This window comes from Dermacentor variabilis, chromosome 10 (assembly GCF_050947875.1).
Source record: "Dermacentor variabilis isolate Ectoservices chromosome 10, ASM5094787v1, whole genome shotgun sequence".
In the NCBI taxonomy this organism is placed as follows: domain Eukaryota; kingdom Metazoa; phylum Arthropoda; class Arachnida; order Ixodida; family Ixodidae; genus Dermacentor; species Dermacentor variabilis.
In genome coordinates, this window is record NC_134577.1 from 30,177,021 (window position 1) to 30,202,629 (window position 25,609).

Genomic DNA, 25,609 nt, shown 5'->3' on the forward strand with positions numbered 1-25,609 from the left:
GGCGCGCAGTTCGGAGCTTTCGAAGCGCAGGGATTCTGAAGCGCAGGCGTCAACCCTCTCCTTCTTTTACGTTCCTCCGCCCCGGTCTTTCGTATAGAGCCCAGTAGATTGGGGCGGATTATTCGGGTCCGCGTCTCGCGCGCCCCGACCTCTACAGATCTGACCCGAAGCCCTGCCCTTGAATAAAGAGAAGCGCGCGCCCTGGCGCGCTTCACGAAAGGAGTGGCGTCTGTCTGCTCTGACGAGACGCGAAAGACCGCGCGAGCGCGCCCGGACCTTTCGCGTTGCGTTGCCGCAGGATCACTTCCGGCAGCAGCAGCAGCTTAAGGCTGGCTCTCTGGGGCCGGCGGTCGCCGCAGCGTAGTCAGCGGGTGGCATGGCCCCGCGGTCGCGCGCCGAGCGACTCGAAATAATAAAACTGTATCGGCGTGCTGCAGAAACGCCCGGAAGCGAAGGCGCTACTTCCGGCGGGCGCAGCGTTTGTCGCACTCTCCCCCTCTCCCCCCTCTCTTTTCTTTTTTCCGTGCGTGAACGTGACCGCCAGAGCCAGTCAGTCGCAGTTCCGAAGCTCGAACTGCAGCCAGCGGACTCTAGGTGGGAAGCCTCGAAAAAGAAAAAAAGAAAGGAAGTAGAAAAGGCTACGAACTGTTATAGATGTGACAGGCATCGTTATGCAGAGGGAGAGAGAGAGAGAAAAGAAAAGACGAAAATTCCGAAACGCCAAACAAAACCAACACACAGAGCAAGGAAGCGGCAGCCGCGAAGGTTCCTGTATTTACCGAAGCGTGTGAGTTGACAGAAATCGGGCTGAAAAGCGCTGATCCGTTGCGGAGTATGTGTTCACCTGTCGCAGGCCAAAGAGAGAGGGACGGGAATGGCGGATGGATGTAACGTTGGGGCATATTCATCGGAAACGCCTGCCGAACGCGCCGGGTGACACGGTTGTTACGCGCCCTGTTAGCCCAGAGGGTCCCGTTACGCGTTGTTGTCGTCGCTTCACCCTTTCCAGTTCGACAAGCGCCAGCCGAATGGAGGGAGGGTCGCGCATAGCTGGCGACGAATTCCGGGTGGCGGCGCATTCCGATGACGCCCGTCCCGGTACGCCTTACGTGGCGCGGACATCCCGTGCTGTAGCGAAACCGTCTCCCTGTCGCGTAATGACCGTGCTCGATTTCTGTGGGGAAGAAAATCACTCAGTACCCACGCCACGATGAATGTCGACAGCAATGTAAAGACACATCGCATTGCCAAATTCTTCATTTAGGGTGTTGCCCAATTTTTGAATTTTTTTTCGTTACGAACATCTGTATTCTATGAAAGTCAACGATCCTCGTTCTGTGCGTGCTATGGTCCCATTCTGATCACTTCTTTCTCCACGTTCGGCTGCTTTTGATGTCGACCTCTTCGCTTCTCCTTGGCTGAGTTATTCAATGTTCTATTTCCAGCTTCTTCACTTCTTTCATCTTGTTCTGCTTATCTGTAGCCGCACTTACACAGTGGCACGTATACCCATTCCGGAGGAGTAGCCAAGAATGATCACATACCGAGTGCCACACGCCCGGTTCCAGATACCCAATGGTACGAGTTGTCTATTCGGGCCCCCAAGTTGGCGTAAAAGATGTTAGCTGCGGACGGACGTACCAAAAAGTGCGTGAAGTTCCCAAAGAACGCTAATCGCATTAGTAACGATGGGCCTCGAAAAGCGCGTGGCCTTGACGGAAGATGTGGGAAGCCGCTGTAATTAACACGTCGGAGTGGCTTGAAATGGAACAAAAAGTGACCAATGTAACACCTCGAGCACCCAGACAGTATGCCTTGCTTCGCACCAGCCTCGTTTTTCCAAAAAGATTGCGTATTTAGTATAGACTGTCTCAGTTAATATACTAATATACTAATATATACTAATATATAGAGTGTCTCAGAATACCCCCCCCCCCGACCGGGGGGTGGGGGGTGGGGCGGTATTCTGTAAGAGTCCGCCTAGTCGTATGTCCACTTCAACCGCCGCTCATTTGCTGGGGCCGCTCGTATACTCCTCGCTCGCACAACTCCATCCAATCAGCAGCGGCCGAAATGGGCAGTCCCCTAGGTAGACCCTTACAGGATACCCCTCCACGATTTGCGTCAGCGAGGCGATGCTACCGCGTCCCAGCACTAAATTCCTATTTACACACGCCTGCTTTGGCGGTGTCTCCTCTGCGTATACAGCGCAGTGAACGAGAAACAATTGACCAATTTCTGCTTGCTTGTCAGCGATTTTCCTCAGTAAGAAGAACGTTTCTCGAGGTCGACATACGCAAGCTTGGCCTCAGTATGAATGTCCCCGTCCTGGTTTTCCTCGGAACTTCCACGTTGGAGTTCAGCCGCCGGGACGTTCGCAATGTGAAGACTTTTTTCTTGGCTCCCATTAAAATTACTTCTCGAACCATATGAGCATCGCACTACGAACAGCGTGCAATAACACGTCTGACCCCAGCGTGGGACCGCGCGGGGGTCCACGTACACAGAGGTTCCAAACTCACTTGCTATCAATAAAGTATTTCAGCCTGTCTGTCTGTCCCCAGTAAGACCTTTCATTTTCTAAACTTCTACTCAGTTTGTGCAAGGCGCCCAATTTTCGGCCGATCCCCCGCGGTGTGCAGGTAGCACTTGCGCAGAGGAAATGCACTGTGTATCTCAGTCTGTACTTCAATGAAACTTTTTGATGCCAACTTCGGTCACTGGGTATGTGCCAGCAGGTGTGTGCCGCTCTAAACAATAAGAACAACAAAAAGATCACTTAATGTTTTCCGATGCAGGGCGCAATCGAACCCACGTAACACGTCTTCCTCAAAGGCAGCAATCCACGCCTTAGGAGGCTGCGCGACAGCTGCCCCAGGCAGCTGACGCTCTTCAATGACCGACGTTCACGCCAACGCTTTAGCGAGCTGCGACGTGAATGCACTCGATATGCGCCGCTCTTGAATGAACCTCTCGCCATCTTCGGCCACTGGGTGTGCGGCAAGCGAGGGAATGATCCTCGGCGTTAGCACACACCGGCGCGCCACGCTTCTCGTCTCAGAGGCTACGCGCGGACTTCTCGGCAGTGCCACTAGATGGCGCAGTGTGCCCACAAAAAACAGTGAGAGGAGCCCGGCTACCGCATGACGCGTTTCTCAGCGTTTGTATGGTGTGGAGCAGCATGATTTTCGGAGGCCATGCGCAGGCCTTGCGGCAGCGCCGATAGATGGCGGTGAGTGTTCTTATGAAAGCGCGACGGCAGAGTCCCGTTGCCATGCACGCCTCACATATAACTCGTTTGTAAGGTGGAAATCCGTTGCGTCGTTACTGTTTCAATGCTAACTAACCGAATTACCGTCGACAGTCATCGTGAGATGGGTTCTGCCCAATGTTTTCTACAATTGTTATGCTGATGCTTCGAAATCAAACCGCCAACAATCTGTGTTGCGTTTCTTGCAGGCCCTGCAGCCAGGTTATGGATACTGGCCCTTTCAACGGCGCTTCTGGCCTCGCCTGCATGGGGTGAGTGAACGTTCTTCAACACGTAACATAGTGGGCAAACTTCGCGCCATACAAAGCCGCCTAACGTACTAGCATAGGTAGCAAAAGCCAACTTTGTGAACGGTGTAATGAATAGATTATTCAGTTTCGCTAACAGTGGAGCCCTGCTACAGAAAGCAATTCTGGAGTGGTTAAATATGCCAAATATACGTATCACGCGAGCTTTAATATGGAGATAGTGAGAGGAAGAAAATCTTGGGCGGCGCATTCATCCTTTGGAGATGATTGGCAGTGTTAATCCGATTAGCACTATTTCTTATGATAGCTGTGCAAGTGGTGCTGGTTGTATATGTTATGATGTTCTGAACACGAGCGGCACCAAGAAACAGCAAGAAAACTGGGCGAGGTGGAACATTGTCACGTTTTAATTGGGGCGAAGAACCAAATACTGCACGAAATGTGAGCTGAGACTCTAATTATTTGCTGGGTAAACTTGCGTCCAAAGGACAAGCAACACACAACGAAAATGGCGAGCGCAGTCGTCGGTCTTCGATTGGGTCAGATCGCATCTCGCGGGTCAAGTTTCCGTGGTACACCTTTCCTAGTTCATTCCAGAGAAATCGCTCAGATTGCGTATATTCGAGAATGTATAAATGACAGCATATAGGGGAGAGACAGAGAGAGAAGAAAGGCAGGAAGGTACGCATTCAGCACATTGGAAAGTGTAGTTCACGAGCTGACTCCGCACACGTCCTGCCTCTTCGGGGAGCGAAGTGCAACTGGCGGGGTTCCGGAGCCGCCCATAGTCAGTAGCACTATATATATATATACATATATGTGAGGTCTTATAAGCTCCCCTCTCTACCTGTGTCCCACATGATCGGCTTCCCACTTTGACACTCCTAATGTTAACACACAAAAGAAGACAGGAAGTACTATAGACGTTCACAGAGTCAGGTAGATCGCAAGAAGCCCAACAACGCTTGAGCATATAGGTATGTATCGCGTGTGTGACGGTGGGATGTACATAGGGATGTATTTGTGCGGCGGCGGAAGCGGGGTCTGTATGGAGGATGGATAAGCGCGTGTTTGAGAGTGGAGCCGGGGTAGCATAAAAGAACAGGCGTAGGATATCATTGGATAGTACAAAAGTGCTAAGCATTCGAAAAGACTCGGCTATAGCGAACGAATTTCAACGGATATAGTGAGGCGTTCGCAAAGCCTTGGCACTGATTTCGAGCAGTGGCAAGACCTTTGAAGCAAAATGACACCAAGATCACCAGGTGGCAGAAAAAGAAGAGAAATCATGTAAATGTCAGTACTAGGTATTATCGAGTGCTTCCATTAATAAAAAAAATCTTACAGGCCATTCTCAGCATGTGAAACCTACATATGTTCTCATACATGGGTGAAACACATATATAGGTGAAACATAGGTACTAAGAATTAATATGGAGCCCTCCACCACGGTGTGCCTCGCAACCAATTGCGCTGCTTCGAGGCAATAAAGAAGTAATTTAATTTTTAGAGCGCATCTCTTAAACGCACCGTTCCTACGTTGAGCGTCGGCGCGCGTCGGCGCGCGTCGGCATAACCGAGCGAACGAGCAGAGCGAAGGATGAAAAAGCGAACGCGGAGTGCAGCGGGGGATGAAAAGCGAGAAGAGCGGAGGGAAGAAAGTGGAGGAGGAGGCTGCAGAGAAAGCATGAGGCGGAAAGTGGAGGAGGAGGGTATGGCGAAAACGTGAGAAGAAAAGCGTAGTGCCGCTCTCAGGCGACGATCAACGGCTACGAGTTGGCGCCAGAGTAGCGCGCGTCGTCTGCTCACCGATGGCATGCGGCGAGCATGTCCAAGGATACTATTATGAAAACAACGCGCTGCATTAGCGCAGGTCTGTTTGCAGCGGCTGTTGTGAATCGCGCCCACACGTCACCCGCGCGCTCTCTCTCGTGATCCCCCGATTAGCGAGGCAGTCGCGCCACTATTCACTCCGTTTGCAACGTGCCGCACAAAACAGATTGGGCGCGCCAGCCAATATATCTCGCAATGAAAAGACGTATACACCTGCGCTCAAATTTCGCATTAGGGATTATTGTAATCGTCGCTCATATTTCTTTCTTCTGGTTTTTGTCGCGCTTTAAAACTTCGTTTTAGGGCGTGTACGTCGAAGGCGCAACACGTGACCCATGCGTCTGGCGAGTGCGACGAATGCCTATAGAGCGCTAAGCGGTGTGCTTTCCGGCTCGATCACGGATGACTAAGTCCGGAAAAATGGAAGGAAAACCAGCTTTAATTTCGAGAAGGCAAGAGATTAGCGAAAGGAATCCTGCCAGTCGTTCGCAGCCGTCTGCTGGCATCGGCCCCCGCCGGGCATTTGAATTAAGGCTGGCGGCCGCGCCAGCCTTTTCCTGTTCAGGCTCGGCTTCGCGCGGGTGGTCGGCCCGTCTCTATAAGCGCGCTAATGCGCAAGCGCGTTATACTGATGTATGGAAATGGAGGCTCACACGTCGCCGTCAATTTGCATAACTTATCTCCCGTGAAGAATAGCGAAGCGCCCGCCGTATAAGGCCAGCTGCCCACCCCCGCGGGCCGCGCATCGGTGTAGCACCGTGCATGCAGCGTGTACATGGTGTGCGAGATGCATTCAGGCGAGAACATGCGTATGAGGTTTTGAGTGGGGCCTCAAAGTTCAAGCCGGGACGAAAGTCGGTTCTAGCTCTCTGTTTTGCCGCGTTAAGTTGCGAAGTGAAACGCTTTTCGAATCATCGTGTCTCGATTCACGAATTCTACGAGAGATTTTGTATGGAAGGCGTTTTGTTTCTAGTCTGCGGAAGGAAGCCTATACGCGCACGATCAGACCATGTATGGCTGCTTAGCATGCTTTTAAACTCACGTAGGTTGGCCTCGAAGTATACCGTGTGTCCCAGCTAACGCTAGCCAAGCTGTTGAAAAAAAAAAAAGAAATCACGGTGCATGATATGACTATAATAGCTACGGTGTTCGGCCGTCGGAGGTCTGATGACCTAACACCGTAGGCCTTAAAATCATATCTTGCGCAGTTTCACCTTAGCCCAACGAAGCTCGAACACCGTTTGGCGTCAACGAATATAAAAACTTGCTCACACACGTGACTGCGCCGCTAATCGTGAGATCGCGAGAGACATCGCGTGGGTGACACGTGGGGGCGATTTACAGTAGCCGCCACAAACCGCGGAATTTAATTCAGTAAAAATTAATTAGTATGCTTAATTAGTAATTCATTTGCTGAATTATTCACAACTGAACATTCACTCCATAATATCAGAAAGTCTAGTACGGGCTGTACGTTGGATTTACAGCGCTAAATCAAAATTTTCAGGCATCAAATTCAGCGTATCAAAAATGATACGTTGGGCTTTGTGGGGTTAATCTTCGTTTTCTTTTTCCCTTTGAACAGCCTGGCTAACGTTAAACGGGATACCTCATATGTAGTTCCCATGAGGATTATAAGTGAGTAGTTTCTTGCAGTACAGGTCTTGGATTACCGCACCTGAATTCACTGTGTTCGTGGAGCTCAGTGTTATATGGGCGCACCTTTAGAGAACACATGTGCTTGGGGAAGTAATACTTCGGACAGTTGGACGCCATCGCTCCTTGAGGCTGACAGAGTCAGCAGCAATAGACACCACAGGGTCGGCGCAGATACCCAACGTGCAAAACACTCTCTCTCTCTCTCTCTCTCTCTCTCTCACACACACACACACGCGCGCGCGCGCGCACGTGAGTGAGCATGCGCGTGAGCACGCCCACGCGACGATGGCGGCCGCATCCTGATGGGAACAAAAAGCAAAAAAAAAATTAGAGGACGCTTAAGCTTCGCCTTTAACCGCCGTATTCAGAAATGCATCTTAAATAGAAGCTCATGCTTGACCTTGACGTAAATGACGACTGTTGTGATCGCGCGCAAGACGCTCATTTCGTTTCTTTTGGTGCGTTCACGACAGGCGTTATTTCATTCAAGTCAAGCATGGGCTTCAAGTTAAGATGCATTTCTGAATACGGGGGGTAAGAGCGGAACGCGATAGCATTCAAAGATCCCTGACTGCTTCTCACGCTTCCCGGCAGCTGCAACTTATGTAATCGTAACGCGTACCGGGAAACGCTGGCGGCAAACGCTATGCACGAAGGCGAGCTATCTGGAAGAAACGCGCCCTCTTGCGTGGGCCGATCCCGGAGGTAGTGCAGCGCTGCGCCAAGAAAATTCATTATTTTCAAGGTTTCTGTTATCCTTACACACCTTTATTTATTTTAGGCTGAGAAAATTTAACATGAGAGACATGCGCTGTGGGTGTTTTTTTCGTGACATTTGTTTGTGGGATGTCATTCTCAAAAATTCCGAGGAATAACTTTGTCAAGGATGTAAGAAAGGGTATGAGCAACCTTAAGTCACAGAATGGTGTGGCAATATAACCCACATGTCATATATAGCAGAGCGTGGCACATACATACACCTAAATATATGCGGAAATATTCGCTCGCGGGGACGCCGGCGCCAGACGCCGACGCCGGATTTTCTGCGACACCAACATTTGATGAAATGCCCTTGTTAATAAACGTAAGAGATCCTCAAGGGAAACGTTTGCCGGCCGGCCACGCCAGTTTAGCTTAGTTAATGCCCTCTGCCGCGACACCACCGCCATCCACATTAACGTTTAGCCTGTCTCCCATGAGTTTGCATTTAGCTGAGAGATCGGGGGGATTGGGGTTGGGGGCACTAAAGCGATGAAACTGAGAGCTGTGGTTTCATCTATTCACACAGCGCGTGAAGCGTTGTGGATATTATTGAAGTGCAGCGTTGTTAAATATGTATTTTCGCCAATTAACCATGATCGATTCAGTGTTAGGCTATTTATAACCCGCACCGCCCGTCGTTGCTTATTCGTGAACGATACTGCCGTCTCTTCGAGTCGCCAAAGCAACCTCAAGCATTGATTGAGAGAACTACCGGTGCGGAATAAGAATACAAAAAAAAAAAAACAAAGGAAAAGCTTAAAAAGGAAAATACCTCTATAGCACTCTCACTAACACCGAATTCTGACTCCATTATCACAAGTACACAGTAGAGCAGAAGCGAGCAATAATTAAGTGCTGTCCCGTTGCAGCATACGATGAAGAACCAGAGAGCGCGAAAACTGTGAGCCACGAATCTAATTCTATGTACTCGAGAACACTGCGCAAAAAAAAAATAATAATAAACAGACGCTAAACAAGGACACAAGAAAGACTACGTAAATAGTCTTCTTCCTAAAATGCGCCGCACCTTATTTTGGTCGCGAGTGCCGTTTAAATATCGTTCTCCAGCCATATCTTTCAGCAGAAAAAGAGAAAAAGAGAGCAAGACGTACGAATAACGCATACTTCCATTTCCCCATTCGTGGAAAGAATCTCTGCTATGCGGCAGCTTTTCGTACATCAAACGCTTCGGTTACTTCCGCGTTTCTAAGCAAGCGCGGCCCGCTCATATTAAACGAAAAACTACTTGTTCCTGCAATTACTCATCTTACTTTCTGGCAATCCACTAATTAATCTCTCTCTCTCTCTCTCTCTCTCTCTCTATATATATATATATATATATATATATATATATATATATATATATATGTAGTAGCGGCGTGCGAGTGGGCATCTATTTCGTATTTCGCATATTTCGAGGGCTTACAAAATAAAGCAAGCAGACTCACTTCAGCACCAAACAAATGCTTGATTCGGAGGTTGATCAAGGTACCCTACAACTTTGTAATTGATATGTTTGCGATTCAAGCAATAATTTAAAAAGTTCACTAATTAAGCAATACTTCATGATGAAAGCAAATGCTCGCCGTAAGTACGTACGACTACGGCTACTATGCAGTCAGTACGGTTTCTGTAGAGCTCTTGGGTATTCTTGAAATCGTAGTCCATGTTAGCTGGCGCACACACACACACACACACACACACACACACACACACACACACACACACACACACACACACACACACACACACACACACACACACACACACACACACACACACATATATATTCTTCTAAACCCTACATATTTACTTCCTGACACCCGAAGCACAGCGGCTTCCCGTCTTTGATTCGTGCGCCGTTGCACACCTATATTTTGATGCCCGCAACAAATGACGAGAGGTTCGTTACTCCTGATTCATCTTTTGATTCCGGGGACTGCATAATTAATCCCGAACCAATCAATATTGCGCTTGCTTCGTTTCCGTCGACGCTCTCTACAATATATATATATATATATATATATATATATATATATATATATATATATATATATATATATATATATATATATATATATATATATATAGCTTCCTCCGGTGTCTCGTGAGGTCCCTAGCCGCGCAAGGCGTGTCTTTAATTCATTCGTCGTGGCATATTTCGCGTCGCCAGTCGTTCCGTATGCGAGACCCGCGGCGCGAAAGGATTGCCGCGCCGCATCGGAAAAATTAGGGCTGTGGCGCCGACATTTTAGATTGCCCGACGACGGCGAAGAGCGCGCGTCGCCTTTCGTTTTCGCCCGGGCCGCACTAAAAAATAATGGGCGCACAATGAAATGTGCCGCGTCGGCGCGACTGTGTGCGGCTTCCTCTCTTCCGCGGCCGTAATTAAATTTAAGAGAAGCGACGCGGAATTCCTCGGTGACCCGGTTACAGCGAGCCTGCGGCTCGCGCCACAACTGCGACGGAAAAGAAATAAGTAATTAACGGGAAAACAAATACTGCAAAGCAGGACCCCCTTCGCATGCCGCTGGCTGCGTTGGTGCGGCACGTCGACGTCGACGTCGAAATGGTGTGGCTCGCGTCCGCGGCGCGTTAATTTCCGTTTTTTTTTTTTGTTTTGTTTCCGAGCTATAATTTCGGCCCCGAAGCGATCGCTCTTCCTCTGTAGACAATTAAGAAAACAAAAATGCGGGTTTCTTTCTGAGAGGGTTAAATATATTCAAGAAAACACTGGAGGACGCTTAAGCATCGTCTTTAAGAGTGGAACGCGATAGCATTCAAAGACCCCTGACTGCATGCGTCTCACAATTCCCGCAAGCTGCAGCGTATGCAAATGTAATGTGTACTTGGAAACGCCGGCGGCGAGCGCTATGCACGAGAGCGAGTGGACCAGCTTTCTGGTAGAAAGGCAGCCTCTTGCGTGGGCTGAGGATGGGCGTAGGCGAGCGCCATCGGGATCGTGCTGTTGGAAGGAACCGAGCGCAGCGCGCCGGTCTATGAATGGTAGAAACGCCGGAAAATGTGTCTTATGCTTAGTTTTCGCGTAATAGAATGATGTTTCCTAATATTCTTGTGTTAGTGACGGCATCATAGCAAAGCCATAGTTGCGCAGCGTTATACATATATATATATATATATATATATATATCTTTTTCTACAAGTTTGAACGCACAAGCAGCTAAGCATGTATCGGTCATTATTTTTTAAGAACGCAAAGATTGCAAGAGCACGCATGAACTTTGTGTCGAAGTGAATCTCTCTGAACCATTCACGAAAGCCGCAACTACTTGAGCACGGTACTATGTTGGGTGAGTTGCTGCATAGCTAATAAAAGTGTTGTGGCGCAGTTGTAAAATAACACATGTAAGAAAAAAAAGGAGACAACCGAGAAAGCGAACTTTCATCCGCAAGCTCTTTCTGTCGTCTCTTTTTTTTTTTCTCCCCCATATGTTATTTCACAGTGTACCGCAATACGTTCTTTATCCGCAACTGCTTCCGTTTCCTTTACAACGAAAACATCACTGTGGCGGCACGCAGAGTGTATCTCGAGACGATCATTACGTGCTGCATGCTGTCACATAATGCGTGGCTCGTCTAGGCAGACACTTTTATCGCCCCCAGTATGGGTACATGGCCACGCTAGGGCGCTTCGGACTGAGGTGGCCACATCGGTAGCCGGTGCTTAGCAAGTGCGTGGAATGACCGCCTGTGACCACCTGCCTCGAGCTAGAAAGGCGCAACGGTCGCATCATACTATAACCTCATCAAGTGATTTACCACCGTAAGCTAGAAAGGCACAGGCGATGAAATTTAAGCTTTCCAGACAAACGAACTAGGAGCCTCTACGAACAGTTAAAGGACTCGTTCGAAGTCCTTCATGACCCTTCAACGCGAGTAAGCAAGCCAAGGGGCCGCTTTTTCGGTTAAGCACCCTACAGCCTCCTTTTTTGAAAATATTTTCGCTGAAATTGTCGGGGTTTGTTTTTCAGCGGGTTATCACTGTTACGAAGTGTGCCTTCGGCGCATGACGTGCCGAATAAATTCGACAATTCCTTAACGCTGTCGCCAATTCCGCAGCCAAATAGACCTAGAATAGAATTAGGCTGCGCGCATTACGCCGATGCTGTTGTGTACATTCTCAAGTGTACGCAAGCATAAGCGAAGAGTTTGCCCGCCTTTAGCCAATCCTCACGATCTCACTGCTTTTGTCACAATGAAATGTTCTCTCCCTCCAGATTGGCTGTGTGTCGCTGTGACATAGGTACGCACGTACGCGCGCGCGCACACGCACACACCACACACACACACACACACACACACACACACACACACACACACACACACACACACACACACACACACACACACACACACACACACACACACACACACACACACACACACACAGACAGACACACACACACACACACACACGCACGCACGCACACGCGCGCACAATAGTGACATTGTAAGAGAAAAAGGTTGATCTGTCGCCAGTGTCCCTTCGGAAAAGGGCAATTACGAAGAGAGCAGGACACCTTTCTTTATGTTACCGAAAGACAGGGGGGAAAAGGCAATAGCTGCAGCGCCTATCACGTTTTCCTATTGGAAGACGCAGGACCTCTTGTCAATTTGTGAGCGAGAGTTCGCGTGGTGGCGTCCGTAATTGAACCTTATTGCTGGCGGCGCAGTCGTTAAGAACCGCCACTACGCCAGCGTAAGAACCCCAATACTCGCGGAACCACGTGACACTTGACTTTGATAGGGCCTACACGGCGCTGTGGCATCAAGGAGGCTGCCGTCTTCTCCGCACGACAGCCAAGGCTTGCCCCGACAGCCCAGTTGTTGCTTTGCTGCATTTCTTTCACGCTTAGCGGGTGTGCCTTAGCTCCAGGAGACCGAGTAGACCTCGTCACTGAAGCAGTGCCGTGCTCTAGTAGCGTCGAGCTGATCTAGCTCACGGGCACGCGGTATTAGCTCCTAGGTCATGTCACGTACCACAGAGAAGATAAGCATTATACGCTGCGAACAGGGAGTGAGTGAGTGAGTGAGTGAGTGAGTGAGTGAGTGAGTGAGTGAGTGAGTGAGTGAGTGAGTGAGTGAGTGAGTGAGTGAGTGAGTGAGTGAGTGAGTGAGTAGGTGAGTGAGTGAGTGAGTGAGTGAGTGAGTGAGTGAGTGAATGAGTGAACTGTGTATAGAAATGACTTGCAAGGTAGTGATCAAATTTATGCCAACGAGCATGAAGGCTATTCAGGCTTTAGCAACACAGAGTAATCTGTCAATGGAATTGAGTACATTCATGTGCCAACAAATACATGTGCCTTAAACATGACCTTCTGATACGCATCGTTAGTTTATGCCACTTCCATGATTAACTGCTATGGAAAGCAAAATGTAGCAGAAATGCTGCACAGTACTTCTTGGTAATTTGGTGACGTCATAAATTCCACAAACCTGCACAGTTCATGTGTATTATTCATGCAGAGCTGGCACACGGAGATGTTCACTTGGCAAGGGGCTGAGGGCAATATAGAAAGTAATCGAAGTATAGGAGTAGAAAACAATAGGAGGTACATACTTGAAATCAACGCAGAAAAAGACAAGAAAGAAAAAGGAGGACACAGGAGAGCAGTGTGATAAGAGGTATCACGCCGTATGAAAAATTAACGTGCGCGACCTCATAAGGATGTCTAGCCTCATCAGAACATCAATGGACTGTAAATCGGCTATTCATTTAGAATTCTTTCCTAGACACCGCAATTTCAAGCAGGAAGTTTAGCAGGGTGGGGTAATACAATGAAGAGTACAAAGAATTCGTATTACAGAAAAGTATTAGAAAGAATTAGCACGACAATTTTAAAAAGCTGGTAGAACGTATACATCGATACTAGGATCACACAAGGAAAAAAACGATACACGTGCTACAAGCATAGGTATAAATCTAGCATGGAAGTGCTAAAAGCATATATTTACGCAATATAAAGGAAACTAATAAATTTTTAATATGTATATAGGAAAGAACTAAAATTTGATGGGAAAGACTGAAAAAGAAAGGTAAAACCAGTTCCACGCAATGAAAGCTGCCAAAATAGCGCAGCTGGTGGTAGTTTTCTCAAGTCTCGTTGTCTCGTTGTCGTCGTTTTGCTAGATTCGTGCTTCGGTTCCGGATTACGCACACTCTTCAATTGCGAGAGGTTGTGATCAAACCACAGAGTATCACACACGTTGCAGCTGTGGCCGCACTCACGGTTGAGGAATCCCCTCTTGAGCCGTCCATCGGCACCCTCACTGGGTGGCATCTGTCTGCGTCAAAGTCTCTGCTCGGCCTCCTCCTCTCGAAGTTGGGGATTAGCTTGCCTCTGCTGGCACTTGGATTGGGTTGGCTTCTCTTGAAAGTGGGGGTTGGCTTGCCTCCACGGGCGCTTGGCTTGCGCTTCAGTTCTCGATCCTCGGCGATAGCGGCTTTCCTACGCTGGCGCTTTGCCTGCGCTTCTCGCTTTCGAAGCTCGGCATTTGTGCTACATCGGCGCTGCCGCTCTCGTGTGAGCTCCCGCTGCTGCTCGCACCGAGCAGAATCCATGGGGCGAAAGGGCGCGCGCCGGCGAAACACCTGCCCCTATACCCCGCTCCTTCCCCCTTCCCCGGTGCGCGCTCTGCCTGCTGCCACCATGGGTGACAACGGACGGCGAAGGCTCGACTTAACACAGCTCCGCTGGTAAAAGAGTACATAAAGCTTCAACCAGTTGTGCCAGCTGAAGTGTACAGCAGGGAACCTGCTCTGCATGCATAATACGTATATGATGTTTCTTTTCGTGCGAAGGAACCTTATTAAAAAAGTCTTTCAACTCTAGACTTCTGCTATTTTTGCATGTGGCTACGTGGTTAGATTAACATTAGCAGCAAGAATAATTCTGATAATAATGCATAGACACTACCCAAACTTAGCCTAAAATTAGCATTTCAAGAGTGATTAATTAGCCATGTGTTGTAATTGCGATATTGAAAATGACCAATAGCGAAATCATGTCCGCTTAGCAAATATCCTAAGACTAGTGCCATTTCCCGGATAAACGATATCAAATATGCACTCAAGACTTACACTGGCGTTTCAGTTGACATTTCGCAATAAGCATGACTCGAGCAGTTCGCGACTAGGATGACTGTAATGGATGACGGATATATCGAAAGTGGTGCCAGTCTTAGGATTTATGTTAAGCTCGGCTTCCATTTCGCAATTACCACGTGAGCCCTAAAATGAGTAATTAAAACTGTAATTAGCTCATTTTAGGCAAATAGTGAAATTGACGTCGAAAATATTTTCCTGCTGTTAATGCCCACTAGCCACGTAAGCTACCTGCGATAACACCAAACGCCTAGATAAGAAAGCTTACTTTAAAAGAAACTGTACCGCATAACAAATTAAGACTTTGTACTAACGAAGCGCCACCAGTTTTATATGCCGGAGGACAAACTACTGAATGAAGAAAACAGTGGATGTGAGCAACAAGCGTAGAGACGACGAACAAGAAGGTTTCAGAGGGAGACGACGACGATTATAGGCTTCTTCACCGAACAGTGCAGGCTACCCACGTTGATAACCTAGCCGGGAGAACAGCTGTGAAAACAAAGAACGATGGAAAGAACAGATATAGTTGCTGGGGAGTTTTCATAATGTAAGCGTCGCTTGGTAAAAGTATATGTAGCCGCAGTAATTATCACTTGGGACTGAGTATATACGGGAATGCCATAGCATATTTCAACGTTATGGAACATTATGACAAAGCCAACGAACGCCGTTCGTCTACCTTACTTAGGGTGGACGTTAGAGAACCAGAAGTTGTTGAAATTAATTCGCTACCGCCCGCTACGGGCGTCCTTAACTATGGCTGAGGCACTCTGGGACGTCAAACTGCGTGTTGTAATGCGATTTATACACCACAGAACTCGCCCCAAAACCCCTCCTGAGGAAATCTCCTTGTTCCAAACACCAGCTCATCTGCACCGGAACTCTCACTTCCAAAGCAAACACAGCTCCAGCGTGGCATTTGTGAAACTCGGGCCGCTTTCTGTCTTGCAGGCCAGAACTGCTTCGGTGGCATCGAGAGCTTCGAGAAGACCACGGGGCTCTCCTACTCCGGCTCGGTGAGCGGACAGACGCTGCTCCAGCAGCCGGACCAGGCGCTCACGCGGGACTGCATCAACCTGTGCAAGCAGCAGGCGCAATGCCTCTCCTTCTCGCTCAACTACGTCGGCTTCCGCTGCTCCTCCTTCAACCTCAACTCTGCCGGCCGCCGAGACTTGCTCGTGCCTACGCCAAGCACAAACTACTTCGAGAAGATATGCTTCAGAGGAGGTATCTGATGCACGAGTTTTCTTTTTTTTTTACTCTTGCTCTTTAACTTAGTTATATTGCTCGTGCCCGGCGCGAAGTCACCTCTGTTGCATTTAAGGCAGAAAATATGACCTAAGTACATGACCAACATTCTCTCTGACTCGGTAACCAGAAACTAACTTAATGAATATCTCGCTAAGTGATTCGCCAATTGACCGACTAACTAACTAACTAACTAACTAACTAACTAACTAACTAACTAACTAAATAACTAACTAACTAAATAACTAACTAACTAAATAACTGTGAGTCCTACTTGCTTTTGCGTGGAACGATGCGTATGACTGCAACTTTACTCACCTAAAAAAAGAAGTTTCTCCCTTGAACTTTGTCTCAAATGTTTCTAACTAATGAAAAGATAAAGAGAACGCGAGTGTAGTCAAGCACTGAGAAAGATGGAGATACAAGAAGAAAGTCCGGGAGGTTGACCAAAATTCGTTCCGGTTGGCTACCATGTACTTCTGGCTACGAAAGACTGCAAAGCGGGTAGGAGAGAGCGCGATACAACAATATAGGGTCTTGCATATTGAGAACTGTTCTGCCGCTGTTCTCTGAAATGTGGTTCCTCGGTAGGTACAAAGGGCGGGGAGTAATACAAAAGAAATGCCTTTATCATCAGTCTCCCTTACGCCTGTCCTGCCCGGGCCGACATCATCTCACGTAACATATTACTGGACTTGTAGGAACGACACGGACAGGACGCCTGTCCGCGGTCGCCCTTGGCATACAATTTGGTACTCTAATGAACCACCGGTTACCTGTTCTAGGACTACACGACGAGGCCGGCTAAGCTTTTTTCTTCGGAATCGCAGCTAGGAATCACCTCAGTCTTACTACATTCCCATTCCTGCGGCTAGCGTCGGCGTCGTACCTGGTGATCTGCTGTGTACCCAGCGGTAACAGCTGGTTGTGGCACAGTACCATAGACCAGCCTGCACTAAGAGACAGGAGCGTTCCCCTCGCAAGTCGGTACAAGTCCGTACTACTGAGTGGTAGGCATCTGATTCCCTCACTCGTACGGGGCACTATGAGCATGTTGCACTCAGTGGAAAGTGCGGATGTGACGTGCAGGAGACATGCAGATGTGACAGCTGGTGTAAGGTCCAAACTCTACTACTTCCGTTTTGGTGCGTTGGCGCAACGTTCTCAAAGTTCAACAGCGCGAACAAACGAAGGCAGTATGCAGATATAAACGAAGGACGCCAGTGCTGACCATGGGCACCAGGTGACACTTTATTCGCCAACACCATCTTTTATAATTTTTGCTCCCTGACAATATACATATATGCGTTCATTTGCCGCGGAAAATAGGCACACAATGAAATAACGCACAGAAGGAGCAACGTGATGCAAAACTCCTTCGCCCTACCCTCGAACACGAGACAGTGCCTAATTATAACACGCAAAATAAGTCAAATGATGAAAACAGAGAGCACTGTTGTCTAGCTGTACGTGCCCCTACTGTGCACGTCATTTAGCGTTGTTCAATTTTGGTGATATAAGCTATCCAGGATAGCAGTGTGCAGTGAACAAAAGCACTAGGAAAGGACGGGAGAAACAGTGCTTGACAAATTTCCGTTTGCTGTGAGCTGCTCTCATGGATGGATGGAGCTGCTCTCATGGATCTTACGGGGCAGAAACCTGGATGCTTACAAAAAGGATTCTACTTAAATTGAGTACGACGCAACGAGCTACGGAAAGAAGAATGATGGGTGTAACGTTAAGGGATAAGAGCAGTTTGGGTGAGGGAACAAACGCGAGTTGATGACATCTTAGTTGAAATCAAGAAAAAGAAATGGGGGGAGGGAGGAGGAAAGAGAAAAGAAGAAGGCAGGGAGGTTAACCAGAATAACGTCCGGTTGGCTACCCTACACCGGGGGAATGGTAAAGGGGAAAGCAAAGATCACAGGGAGAGAGAGGAGGGAAGGAAAGAATGAAATTGTGGCAAGTTCGCTGACGCGTGCGGTTTTACAGAAATTGCCTTAATAGTCACAGGTGGTCGCACAAACCCGTCGTCCTTAAGAAACACAAAAGTGCCTTCACCGCTTTATGGGCCGACGGGCGATGGGGGCGGTGTTCCAGCAGCACCTGCACAGAAAGCGGCCGATTGTCCAGTTTTTTAAAGCTTTGGCAAGTTCTTGTCGCTCTAGGGCATATCTTGGACAGTGGCACAGCAGGTGGTCGATGTTTTCTTCGGTGCCACAGACCTCGCATGCGGCACTGTCAGTCACCCCAATTAATGTGGAGTATGCCTTTGTGAAGGCCACTCCTAACCAAAGGCGACAGAGAAGCGTAGCTTCACGTCGAGGAAGTCCGGGTGGAGGTCGGAGCTGCAGGGATGGGTTTAGTCGATGTAGTCGTGTAAGTCGTAAGTTTTGCGAGTTCCACTCGGTCACTGTGAGGCTACGTGCCAGGTGTCGAAGCTGCCTTGCAGCGTCAGTCCTCGAAAGCGGAATCGGAATGCAGTGCTCTTCTTGATGAGCTGTGCGAGCAGCGATATCGGCGGACTCATTGCCACTGATTCCACAGTGGCCAGGTACCCACTGAAAAACGACTTCGTGGCCTTTTTGTTGGACATCGCGGTGAAGTTTCACGACTTCGTATGTCAATTGGTCATGACATCCGTGTCGGAGAACTGACTGCGTGCACTGTAATGCCGGTTTTGAATCACAGAACACAGCCCATTTTCTGGGAAATGGGGGGCATGGGCAGGACATGTAATGAGGAGAGAAGATAACCGATGGTCATTAGGGGTTACGGACTGGATTCCAAGGGAAGGGAAGCGTGGCAGGGGAAGGAAGAGAGTAAGGTGGGCGAATGAGATTAAGATGTTTGCAGGGACAACATGGCCACAATTCGTACATGACCGGGGTAGTTGGAGAAGTATGGGAGAGGCCTTTGCCCTGCAGTAGGCGTACCAGGCTGATGATGATGATGATCTCAGGGATAATTTCCAACTCGCCCGGTTCGCTATCTTCGACTAACGAGATTTCGAGACAAACAAAAAGAAAGTTCAATCGCCTCGCTTGCTGTGCGCAGTGCAGAAGAGTTCCTTCGACGCGCTGTGCGGCGACCGCCTGTGGGCCTTCGAGCGGGCCAAGGAGGGCCACCTGGAGGGCTTCGTGGACCGCGAGGAGCACAACGTCAAGGACAAGGAGGAGTGCGCCAAGATGTGCCTGCTCGAAGAGGCGTTTCCGTGCCGCTCTGCCGACTACGACGAGGTGGCCAAGACGTGCCGCATGAGCCGCGAGGACCGGCGCTCGCAGCCGCAGGCCTTCCGGCAGGTGCCCGGTAGCACCAGGGACTACCTCGAGAACCAGTGCTCCGCCACCGGTACGTATACGCGCATGCGCACGACGCGTGACTCCCTGTGGACAGGCTTGCAGTTTCTGAACAGCCCCTTCCGGACACGAGCTCGTATCCTCATCACCACTCCTCGCATCCCTCTTTATTCTCCCCCTCCCTTCCTAGCAGAGTAGCAGGCTGTAGAGCAGGCTGCAGCTTTAGTAATGTGCGTTGGTGGGTGAGTTTGCGAACATTTACAGGGTAGGAATGAGCACAACATTTGAAGCGGACGAGGAACAACACAATAAAGGTGCTCCTGTGCCCTACAGTGTGTTCCTACCATGTGTCGTTCCTCGTCCACGTGAAATCTTAGGCTCATGCCTACCCTGTAAATAAATCGGGAGGGCTATTACATCAGGCCGACCTATCTGCGTTTCCTCTAATGATCGCAAGACTATCCAATTATGAGCACGTCTAGGTTGCCTTACATTCCTTTAGCGTAGAATCAGATATGTGGCCTGGCTACGGTCTCAAAAATTTAGCAGAATTGTTACGGAGCCAAAGACCCGTTAATGTTCCGCAAGCGCTCCCATTTGCCGTCGTCGTTATCCCTCTGTTAGCATCTCTACAGGTGGACCGGCGGAAGGCATGCTGACGTCGTGCAAAATATTGTGGGCTCCGCCTGTGACCGTGTCTGTCATGGACCGGAGTGCGGTTTGGATTATCGTAGCTCCTCACTGTGTACGGAATGTGCGGGCCTTGTGTTGGCAGTTCCGAGTCGCGATGCTTGAATGGGTTTCAAAACTTCTGTTTGCATTGAAGCCTTACGACACCACGTACTCGACACGAGGGCCAACGCAAAAGACAGCGGAACGTTTGAAGCAGCGCTGCCTCCCCACCGCACGCGGGAAGCGGGCCCCCACTACCGCGAGGTCCCCAACACGGCCACAGAAGGCGACGCTGGCTTTGAGCTCAAGGATTTTCACCGGCCATTCATTCGGTTTAGAAACAAAAAACGGGGTAACTGTGCCACACGTACGCCCACAAATGAGACCAGTGGACTTTGAATAGGGCCAAGCCTGCAGAGGACGGTGTCACGTGGGCGTCCGGTTGCTTTCCATCATCCCCTTGCCCACCCACCCGCGCTCTTCTTTTCACTTCCGGCTTCTTTTTGAGGACGGTCGCACAGCGTCAGACCTCTAGTGCCACGGGAGGACAATTCTCGCGGAAGGTTATGCTCGATGCGGCGTCACACTGGCGGCAGAGATATGGGAAGCCCCGGGCCTCTGGCCACGGACGTTTCAGTGTATGTTACAAATGTGAGTGGGAAATGGATGTGCGTTCGTTACGCTTGCCTGGACATATGCGCAGGTATTATTTGCCTAATGCCGACTTAGTTCCTGCGCTAGCGATGCTGATGTCTGACCTCTCCTCGGGGCCAGCAGTGAGGTCGGCTTTGCAGTGCGACAAGGCTGCCTTATCGGTGGACAGCAGTCCTTTTTGTAACCCTTTCCGGCCAGATAAGAACGGATCAATCGGAAACCACAGAGGCAGTGGCTAACATTCTTCCATTCTCCGTTATTCTATGAAGCCTGTAGAGCCTGTTGAATTGACTTTGGCGGACGTGAGCTGATGGGGCTAATGTCTGATTCTCAGCAGAAGGGAGCTGCTTTCAACTGCTTCCTATCCCTGCCGAGTCGTCTGTAGCGAAACGAGTCTTACAGTAGGGAAAACCTAGTGCAAAGCGTGAGGGTCCACCCAGTCACAAGCACACACGTGTGCAATGTCGCTGATGAGCTGTTTCAACTTGCATTGATTACAGTCACGTGCCAATTTGCACACGTAAGTATTTCTATGCATTAGCCAAATGAGTTGCGCTAAAATACGTAGGATGTAGCAAGTTGATGAAAAGAAAATGTGGTGCTTGCACCGCATCGCGGTGCTACCTACAAAAGAGATGATGACGGGTTCCGTTGCAGTAGAGGTTAAAGTTCACCTTGGTCTGGTGATCCAAGCGCAATTAGTCAATATTAAGTCAAACAGATCTTACGTTACTGTCCACTGCGCAATATCTGGAATTCCAGCAGTGGTTAGACATTTGTCTATCTCGAAAGTATGATACACGTGTCCAACCGCTTTCTTGAACATTTTCATAGGTACATAAAGAGACAGAGAGAGAGAGAGAAAAAACACTAAAAGTTGAAGCTGGATATTATCGAGATGAGCATATACAAATTGCTACCCCGCAGCGAGGAAGAGAAGAATGGGTGTACAAAAGTTAAAAAGAGTTCGACAACCCTATGCGAAACACTCCGTAAACGGTTAATCGAACTTTCGATGTTGTTTTCCAGATGTTGTCTTCGATCAGTGTTCTAGGTGTTAGCACAGGGCAGCTTCTCGAAGGAAGCACACCGTGTTCCTTGCTAATATTTGGAGAGACCGGCGTCTACATTTTTTTCTGGAAATAACGGTTACTCGCAGACTATTCACCTGCTCGGTATGATAAACAGAGGTCGAAAGAAATGTGAAACGCTGGGGCCTGCATTCACTGGTCTAGCCTGCCATATTTCTTGTTCGAACCTACGTGATCCCTTCGTCTGCATCATCTCGTGAACCCCTGTCTTGTTTCAGACTATTTAACTGGCGCGTGGCCAGCAATACACCGAGTGTACGCTGTTCAAGCGCTGCTCCGAGCCAACACAGTGTGCTGATTGCTTAAAACCACGTGGATAAGGCCTGGTAATGGAGACATTTAGCGTGTCCGCTATTCCGGCAAACCGGGGCGGTTTGGGCGGATTACCGGATGGTCGGGGGCGTAAACGTGAGCGGCCAGATTGGTGGCGCCAGCTGGTGGTGCAAAGCTCAACCACCTAAACAAAGAGTCAATTACTATATTCTTCTTAGCTGGGGTGTAAGTTTTCGACAGCGGCGTAATTCTGAACACAATTACGCCACTGCCGAAAACTTGAGCCAACAACGAAGCAGAATAAAGTAGGTTACTGAGATTTTAGCTCTGTGTTTGTCTGATTAAGCTCTACAACACCAAGCGGCTGCACCGCTCCAGCCGCTCATGTTTATGCCCCCGACCATCCGGTAATCCGCCCAAACCGCCCTGGTTTGCCGGAATAGCGGACACGCTAAATGTCTCTAATGATCGCAGGCTGTTTTTGCATGACTTGAACTGCAACAACAGCCCCTCGTCCACATTAGTGTGAGTCAGTAAAGAGGCGGTGTGTCGCGGCGACTTACTGGGAATACGTGGGTGGCTGGACAGTAGGCCGTTCTTGCAAACAGTATCATCAGACTGGCTACGCCTGCTGCAGGGCAAAGGCCTCTCCCATACTTCTCCAACTACCCCGGTCATGTGCTAATTGTGGCCATGCTGTCCCTGCAAACTTCTTAATCTCATCCGCCCACTTAACTTTCTGCCGCCCCCTGCTACGCTTCCCTTCTCTTGGAATCCAGTTCGTAACCCTTAATGACTATCGGTTATCATCCCTCCTCATTACATGCCCTGCCCATGCCCATTTTTTCTTCTTGATTTCAACTAAGATGTCGTTAACTCGGGTTTGTTCCCTCGCTCAATCTCCTATTTTCTTATCCTCTAACGTTACACCCATCATTCTTCTTTCCATAGCTCGTTAAACAGTATAGGACTTACATACTTCCATTTTGGAGGAGCCGTCAACTTCGGCCGAGCACGGTATCCGGGCATGTGCATCGGTGGGAGCAGTGTATGCTTTAGAGCAAGCGTTGCCAGTCTGTAATGTCTTCGGCGGTGACGTCGCCGACGCTGGCTTCTCTATTAGTCAAAAGGGTTTTTCACAACTTTCGCACTAAAACCCTCCGCTTCAATGATGACTCTCCTTGCGCCGCTTTGCTGGCGTGCAGCTCCGACGTCGTGCCGCTACGAGACTCGGGTCGGCGTGGGCGTGGTGTCCATGGATCTTCTGCAGTTCGCCACGGCAGTGGACGACTGCCAGACGCAGTGCGACCGCGAGACCACCTTCAACTGCCGCGCCTATTCGTACATGGAGAACCGCTGCTACCTGAGCGGCGACGACACCATCAGCTTGGGCCCCAGCGGGCTGCCGCCCATGACCAACGCGGCCTACGGAGAAAAGAAGTGCATCACCGGTGCGCTTGTCATGGTGACCTTGCCTAATTTTGGGGGCACCTTGGCCTATTGTAGTGCCCTTGTCTTTTGTGCTGGATAACACCACGGGGCCGTAAATGATTAAATTTAAAACAAACGCGAAGATACGACGCGACGCTAGAATCTAAATGATGTGACCGCTAGTCTCGTCGCCTGCAGATGTTAGCTGTCTACGTCACGTGGCCGAAGGCGGTGTACGCTGCTTGTCGAGGGAAGAAGGCTAACGAGAGGTGTAGGCACAGAGACGCACGGCACATATTTGAACACATTTAAGGCTTTGTGGACTCCTCGCATCTCAGTGTCATATTCATTACGGCCGATTAATGGGCACATATCCAGTGGTACATACCCAGAGCCGAAGTTGTATGCTTGGGAACATACGCATATCGCACGCATCCAGTATATATACCCACGCACGTGGGAGAGGGAATGAATGTTTCGCTTTCGTAAAGAAAGTTACAAAGGGCAAGAAAAGACAGGCCTACATCCGGTTTGCATACCTTACGTGGAGGAATACGCTTAGGGATGAAAAGAAAATAATTGGAGGCCAAACACGGGGGGGGGGGGGGGGGGGGGCTTTGTTAATAAATGAGGTGGTCTTTCGTGCTCATTGGTTAGTGGAAGCACTGTTGAGCTCCATATGAAATCCTTGCCCCGAGCCACAAAAAAAAAAAAATGAAAAGCCTATTATAGCTCTCTCGCTCTCCTTTACTGCGAAACGATATAATAAAATACCACAAGTTTGCTTTACTGTTCAAAAGACGTACGCTCAATACAGCTGTCTTGTCTCGCCTTCAAACGAGCAGTAGTCAGTCGTTTTATGTTTCCCGGAAGTATAGAATTAGGTACTGTCGCTGCAAGAGCTGGCATCTTCGAGTTTCGACTTTTATACTAGTTGAGTGGAAAGAAAAGCAGCACCCAAAGTAAGCATAATAACACACAAATAATTTTGTGCCTATGGGACACCGAAAAAATGTGCGAGATGCGTAGACGCGCGCTTCTCGGTACAAAACGTTTGCGCGGCAGTCGCGGAGATATTTATTTCGTTGGCATGTGAATAGACATTCAGCACACATCACAATAACAAATTATGATGGTTGTTTTGCGCGTCAACGCAGAAACCAAAGCTTTACTATCGTAGACTTCAGGGTCTGTATTCGTTTTTCGTAAGAACAAATTCCAATCAATCCTGACACCGGACATATTATTAGCGAAGGCAGCCAGCCAACGACAAAGAACGCTTACAAGCGAACAGGTTTATGAATCCGGCCCCAGGGGACGAATTCACAAAGCTTCTTGTTCGCAAGTGCTCTTGGCCATTGGCTTGCTGCCTTCGCTAATAATAAGCCTAGCATCGGTGATTGGCTGGAATCCGCTCGTATACGAACAATTCTATCGTAAGAGAGTTTTTTTGTGAATGCAGGCCCAGAAGCTAACAGTTCGATAACACCGTTCCGCAAAGAGAGCCCACACCGACGGCGTATACGGCAGCGCTCTGTGAAGTGCCTACACAAAAGTGCTGAACGTTTTCAAACTGCGTTGACAGTGGCGTAACGTTACGTGTCCCTTTACAGAGCAATGCACGCTGGGCGTGTTCACGTACGAGAAGATGACCGGCTTCGTGATGCGTTCGGCCGCGCGCTCGGCCATCCCGCTGTCGAGCCCCGGCGCTCTGGGAAACACCCTTGAGTGCCGGCAGTTCTGCCAGATGGCCGGCCTCGACTGCCCGGCGTTCAGTGTCAACTACCAGAACATGCGCTGCGACAAGTTGGACCGGAACTCGCAGGGAAGGACGCAGGAGCTGAGTCCCAGGGCAGGAGAGAATTACTTCGAGAAGATATGCCTCAGAGGTTAGTGGCTCTACGCTTCCCACGGCGCGGAGTTTTTGCCAGAAGTATCGGGATATTGGGTGCGTCACCGGACGTTTCCAGGGCGCACTGGGTCGGCGCTAGCACTTTTTCGTCACTGGAGCTATGGAGTTAAAGTGAGCTTTTCAAGCA

General features: G+C 49.3%; 1 protein-coding gene across 1 annotated transcript in view; it reads left to right on the forward strand.

The window, feature by feature from the left end:
* Positions 1–3,446: 3,446 nt before the first annotated feature.
* LOC142559984 (uncharacterized) overlaps positions 3,447–25,609 on the forward strand; it is a gene marked incomplete at its 5' end in the record, with an annotated part of 57,944 nt that continues 35,781 nt past the window's right edge. The window contains 5 exons of the mRNA XM_075671708.1: positions 3,447–3,522; positions 15,854–16,129; positions 19,208–19,501; positions 23,345–23,590; positions 25,184–25,459. Coding sequence (XP_075527823.1) covers positions 3,447–3,522; positions 15,854–16,129; positions 19,208–19,501; positions 23,345–23,590; positions 25,184–25,459 — 1,168 coding nt within the window. The remainder of the gene's footprint in view (positions 3,523–15,853; positions 16,130–19,207; positions 19,502–23,344; positions 23,591–25,183; positions 25,460–25,609) is intronic.